Source organism: Zea mays, chromosome 8, assembly GCF_902167145.1.
Source record: "Zea mays cultivar B73 chromosome 8, Zm-B73-REFERENCE-NAM-5.0, whole genome shotgun sequence".
Classification (NCBI taxonomy): Eukaryota; Viridiplantae; Streptophyta; class Magnoliopsida; order Poales; family Poaceae; genus Zea; species Zea mays.
In genome coordinates, this window is record NC_050103.1 from 23,700,651 (window position 1) to 23,706,706 (window position 6,056).

Consider the following 6,056-nt stretch of genomic DNA (forward strand, 5'->3'; position numbering starts at 1 on the left):
AGAGTTACCTCCTTGTTCTCCTTCGGAGTTGTCTTCTTGTTCTTTTGGGATCTTCTACGAGCCATCACTTCGAGTTGTTAGACTCAATATGAAGTGCCTACCTCTGATACCAATTGAAAGTCGCCTAGAGGGGGGTGGATAGGCGAAACCTGAAAATTAAAACTTTATCCCCCCAACTAGATCTCTTGATTAGTGGTTAGAAAAGGATATATAATTATTGGAGTATAAAAACTAAGTCCTTTCTTGTAAAGAGTATTGCTTTCAAATAAAGCGGAATTGATAAAACAATACAACTAATAGGTCTATGAGAATAAAGCAAGAAGGCTTAGATAAGAAGAGCAATAACACAAGTTCATTCTTGCAAAGTGTTGCTTCCCTAAATGAGAATTTAATGTAACGCAACACCAAATAGTATTAGCAAAGAATAGTGCAAGAAGAAACTTAGAAAGGGAAAGAACAAACAAATCACAAGCAATAAGAACATGAGACACGGGTGATTTGTTTTACCGAGGTTTGGCCCTCGAAGGCCTAGTCCCCGTTGAGGAGTCCACTAAGGACGGGTCTCTTTCAACCCTTTCCCTCTCTCCACCGATCACTCAAGACCGGCGAGCTCTTCTTCTCAAGGATCACTTAAGACCCCGCAAGGACCACCACACACTTTGGTGTCTCTTGCTAGCTTTACAAGCCTCCAAAACTTTGGAGGAAGTTCAATGGGAGTCAAAACTCCACGCACAAATGAACACAAAGAAGTAGCACACACTATCTCTCAATGAATCTCATAAGGCACTAGTGCTAAACTCAAATGAGTAGCTCTCTCTTGCTTGCTATATCTTTTGTGGCACTTGTGTTGGTTGTAGTGGTCTAAATCTTGTGTATAGGATGGATCAAAGAATAGAAGTGGTTTGGGAAGGCTTGAGTATGTCAACTAGATGACTTGGAATGTTGCTTGGGCTCCCACACCTTGAAGTGGCCGGTTGGGGTGGTATTTATAGCCACCAACCAATTTGTAGCAGTTGGAGAAGTGTGCTGGCGATGGGCGCACCGGAAAGTCCGGTGCGCCACCGGACTGTGTCCGGTGTGCCGCCATGTCATCCTCCCGTTAGGGCTTGGAGCTGGTTGACAGTTGGAGGCTTTGTCCTCATGCGGCACCGGATAGTCCGGTGCCCCTCTGACCGTCTGCTCTGACATCTGATTTGCACTGTTTACTTTGCAGAGTCGACCGTTGTGCGCAGATGACCGCTGCTCTGCTGGCGCACCAGACAGTCCAGTGAATTATAGCGGAGGTGCGCCTGGAAAACCCGAAGGTGAAGAGTTTGAAGTCGATCTTCCCTGGTGCACCGGACACTGTGCGGTGGCGCACCGAACAGTTCGGTGCGCCAGACCAGGGAGCACTTCGGTTTCCTTTGCTCCTTTCTTTTTGAACCCCTTTTAATCTTTGTATTGGTTTTGAGTTGAACCTTTGGCACCTGGAGAACATGTACTCTAGAGCAAACTAGTTAGTCCAATTGTTTGTGTTGGGCAATTCAACCACCAAAATCATTTAGGAAAAGGTTTGACCCTATTTCCCTTTCAAAGAGACATATCAAACTCATTGTGTCTAATTGTCCAGCTCTCTAGCCATTGACATCGGTGAACAAGCAGAGTCACGGACACGAAGTGCTCGAACGGTGGAGCCGCCAGACTGGGATGGCGTGTTGCCGACTCACGCTCAGGGGCGGTCGGTGACTCGGCTTGACAGCGATGACGTAGATGAATTCATCACCACGTAGGGCTTTCTCGTGGGCTGGTCCTAGCCGCTCAGGAAGTAGAGGTCAGACCGCCTAAGATGAGCCAAGGTCAAAGGTGCATTGCGCAGACCGCGCCCTGGGCAATGTCCCTGGTGGCCCACCCCCTAGATCTACTGGTGGTGAGACCATCTATGGTCCGCTGGAGAATTCGAATGAGTGAGACCTTGGCCTACGCGCCAAGCTCCACTGTGATGGTAGCGCGCATGATGGGGCACGCACGCCGCTGGGTGAGCAAGGTAGGTTGGCGAACCATCTCGGTGGCCTGCTCACGGCACCATCGTGGTGCATCTCAAAGATGAGCCACGCAACGTCGACGCCTTCGGACCCGTAGCCACAGGCCCTTTGTTGGCTCACCGTGACTGAGATGCAGTCGCCCTTGACGTAGATGTTGTGTTGCCATGTGCCGAGCACGTAGAAGAAGCAGCACAATGCCATGGCCACCAGCAGGCTCAGCCCTTGAGATGCCCTTGTTCGCCATTGCCAACCTCACCCCTGCCCCATTGATGCGACCAACCAATATACACAATACCCCAATGCGGGGATCAGACGGCGGATGCGAGAGGGAGAGAAAATACAACATGCCACCAGATCTAGCGCGCGTACCTGAGTTAGATGGACCTAGGACAGCACCACCATGACTGCTACGACATCTGCTTTGGATCGGGCGGCGGCAGTGGTGGAAAACCCTAGATGGGGGAGAAGCCAGGATGGGATTCAGATCGTCGTAATTTTTCTCCTCGATAGCTCTCATCAGGAATGCTCTAGCCTGTTGAAGAGAAAAGGAAGAGATCTCGCTGGAACTCGGATCTAGATCCACTGAGGGACGGGGAGGGGGAGGAGTGGATCGGGGGCAGTCTCACCTATGCTGCGCTGAATGTGAAACCCGAAGGAGGAATTGGGGATCGGAGACGGAGCGAATGGTAAGTGTTTCTCCCTGAACCTCGGCACGAGGGCAAATAGCGACAGCGGCACTCGCTGCAAGGGGCACAAGAGGTTGTTGTCTTCGTCCGGCACCGCTGATGACATGGCCACTGTCGATGACGAGGGCCACCAGCAGCTCTCCCTTGTTCTTGGCTTCGCGCACTTGCTGCGGATGGGAACAGAGGGAGTCAGCGGCGGTGGAGGGTCATGGGCCGCGACGGCAAGCAGACTCGTGAGGTGGGGGAGATGGAGAGAGATGGGGGCACATATCGCATGGGGTTGGTTGCGGAGAGGGGTGCGTGCGCTGGAGTGCGGAGGTGGCTGCGATCGGACGACGCACACTAGGAAGAGACTATGTACGGTCGAGATAGGGCAGAACGAGGGAGGGACAGAACAGAGGGAGGCAGCCTATCCCTAACCTTCTTCATAGTGTGTATATATATATATATATATAAGCTAAATAAAAAATATGTTATTTAAATGTCTTCAAAAGATTTACGACTCCAGCCCAACCCCACCATTTTCTCTAGAGCTAGGGCAGCCCAAACCCTGATAAGGACGGACGGAGGTATGTGTAGTAGTGCAGACGACAGGCGTTCATGTCCTGCGTGGTCCATTTCCTCTCCACGCATGTCCGTTTCCTTTCCCTTTCAGGCTTTCAGCTTCCGATCGATGCAACACGGTTTGTGTCCGTGAACACCTTTGCTTTAATCTTGTTGCCAAATTCCTGTTGCTACTTGCTACTACCGTAATTCCACTTACGATGATGACAGTTGGCAGGCAAAAATCAGACGGCGAACACGCTGCTCCGCTCGGCTCTGCTCTGCTCTACTCTGCTCTGCTCTGCGGTCTTTGGTGGGACAAGACAAGATCCAGATGCACAAGCCGACCGCTCCTTGCCACGCCCGCGCAATCCTCTCAACAGTCGACACCGCCGATGGCATCAGCCGCGCCCGCGCCCAAGCCAGGGGTCCTCCTCCTGCGCCGCACGGACGCGGACTTCGCCGCCGCGCTGCGGGCGCGCTTCCGCGTCCACGACCTGCACGCCTCGGGCGCGCCGCTCGGGGCCTTCCTCGCCACCGCCGCGGCGGAACCGGAGCCCCCGCGCGCCGCGCTCGTGATGGCCGGCGGCGACGTCCTGGTCGACGCCGCGTTCCTGGACGCCGTCCCCTCCCTCGGCTGCGTCGTCACCACGAGCGCCGGGGTGGACCACGTCGACCTCGCCCAGTGCGCGCGGCGCGGCGTCGCCGTCGCGGGCGCGGGCGAGGCCTTCTCCGTCGACGTCGCTGATCACGCCGTCGGGCTCCTCGTCGCCGTGCTCCGCCGCGTCGCTGCCGCCGACCGCTACGTCCGCGCTGGGCTCTGGCCGGCGCAGGGGGATTATCCGCTTACCACCAAGGTTCTATCTTTTTCCTTTTCTTTTTACTTTACTGTTCTTGCCATGATCTTTTCCTCTTGGTTCGATTGATTGATCAGCTGAAAACAATCTACCCATCAGCTCAGCGGCAAGCGCGTAGGCATCCTCGGGCTGGGCAGCGTCGGCTCGCTGGTCGCCAAGCGCCTCCAGGCATTCGGCTGCGCCGTGTCCTACCACTCGAGGGCGCGCAAGGCCTCCGTCGCCTACCGCTACTTCCCCGACGCCCGCGCGCTCGCCGCGGGCTCCGACGCCCTGGTCGTCGCGTGCGCGCTAAACGACGCCACGCGGCGCGTCGTCGGGCGCCACGTGCTGGACGCGCTGGGCCCCGGCGGCGTCCTGGTGAACGTCGCGCGCGGGGGGGTCGTGGACGAGCAGGAGCTGGTCGCGGCGCTGCGGGACGGGAGGATCGCCGGCGCGGGTCTCGACGTCTTCCAGGACGAGCCGCACCTGCCTCCAGGGCTGGGAGGCATGGACAATGTCGTCCTGACGGCGCACCAGGCGGCGTTCACCGAGGAGTCTAGCGCCGACCTCCGCGAGCTCATGATTGGGAACCTCGAAGCCTTCTTCTCTGGGAAGCCGTTGCTGACGCCAGTGATGACACGGCCACAGTGAATGGGGTAGATAGCTGATTGATTGATGAGAGTAGATAGATTCTACAGTACGTATCTTTCTGCAATTGGAGCGCATATGCATTGCTGTCAGTAGTGGTTTAAGTGGAGAGCAACGCAAGCGCCGGAGTGCAGTGCAGGAATTAGCTAAAATTCAATCGCCTCTTTTGGGATCCAGAAGACTCAACTGAGTTCATGTTGGACTAAGCAACACAGATCATTCAATCCATCGCGCATCTTGCGCTAGCTTCTTTTCCTCCTGTTCAACATCCTGTCTTAACTTCACTTTTTTTCCTTTTGTCCGACCTTTTGATCCAGAACTCTGAACAAGTTTATACTTCCGGAGACTGAGAGAGTGACATTTTACTCTTTATCCTAAACAGGCTGTAAATTATCCTAGTAGATATTGAAATTTGGTATACCTGCGTGTACATACAGATGGAAGATGGAACTGCTTTAGTATAAAATAAAATAGCATTCTTTTGCATTTGGCCAACAAAAATGACACATGCTCATCTGTTTTTTCCAGTGGACAGCTTATAAGAAACTGTGCCTGTTCTGGAGCATTTTTCAGATGTTCTAAGCTTCTACAGCTGGTAAAACTTTCGTTACAGGTTTTTTTTATTTGGAAGAGTCAATAACATGCGTCGCAAACAGCAGTGGAAATGTAGTAATTTAAAAAAGCTACAGATCCACGTACTTCGGCCCACGGTTCCTTTCTAGAGTCTGGTTTCAGTAAACAGTAGTACGCCACTTGATAGTATAAAGCGCGAGGGGGGCATTTATATATATACAACTAAATGAATCCAACAGTTTGCTGAAAGCTACTGCAGTGAAGCAATTGCAACGATGTAAAAGGACAACGTCACAACACAACAACTAAGAATGCATTCAGATCTACGTACTGTAGATTATAAGAATCAGCAACACATGTTTTTTTTAACGAAGGGGGCGAAGCCCCCTATTTCATTAGGAAATAGGAAAAGTTTAATACAACGACACACATCGCGATCCTACGATCCGACAGAACACCAACTAGACCTGATCTCTACCTAGACACCTTACGCTATCACCCTAGATAAGTAAAGGGCCTAAAGTAGAAGACAAAGTTCGGCCTGCTACCAGGAACATAAGACTTTCTTATTTACAATTATTTCACGACAGACAGGCGCAACAAAAGGCACTAATTCAAACCAACACCAAAAGTATAGGCTAACACCAACGCCAGAAACCACACTCCATTTTTGATCACCCAGAAATTCGTCTGTCTCTCGGACACCACCCAAACGCACGGCCAAACGCTTCACTTGCTATCTTTCTGAT

General features: G+C 52.5%; 1 protein-coding gene across 3 annotated transcripts; it reads left to right on the forward strand.

The window, feature by feature from the left end:
* Positions 1-3,239: 3,239 nt before the first annotated feature.
* On the forward strand, positions 3,240-5,226 carry LOC100280775 (glyoxylate reductase). Of its 3 annotated transcripts, none has more exons than NM_001411373.1 (3): positions 3,240-3,390; positions 3,489-4,107; positions 4,207-5,226. In NM_001411373.1, the coding sequence occupies exons 1-3, from the start codon at positions 3,308-3,310 to the stop codon at positions 4,735-4,737; spliced, it is 1,233 nt and encodes a 410-aa protein (NP_001398302.1). In that variant the 5' UTR covers positions 3,240-3,307; the 3' UTR covers positions 4,738-5,226. The 3 variants fall into 3 exon arrangements, with proteins under 3 accessions (NP_001398302.1, XP_035817328.1, XP_008654889.3); XM_035961435.1 differs by having other exon boundaries at positions 3,262-3,390; positions 3,482-4,107; positions 4,185-5,000; XM_008656667.3 differs by having other exon boundaries at positions 3,263-3,390; positions 3,482-4,107; positions 4,207-5,000.
* Positions 5,227-6,056: the final 830 nt, after the last annotated feature.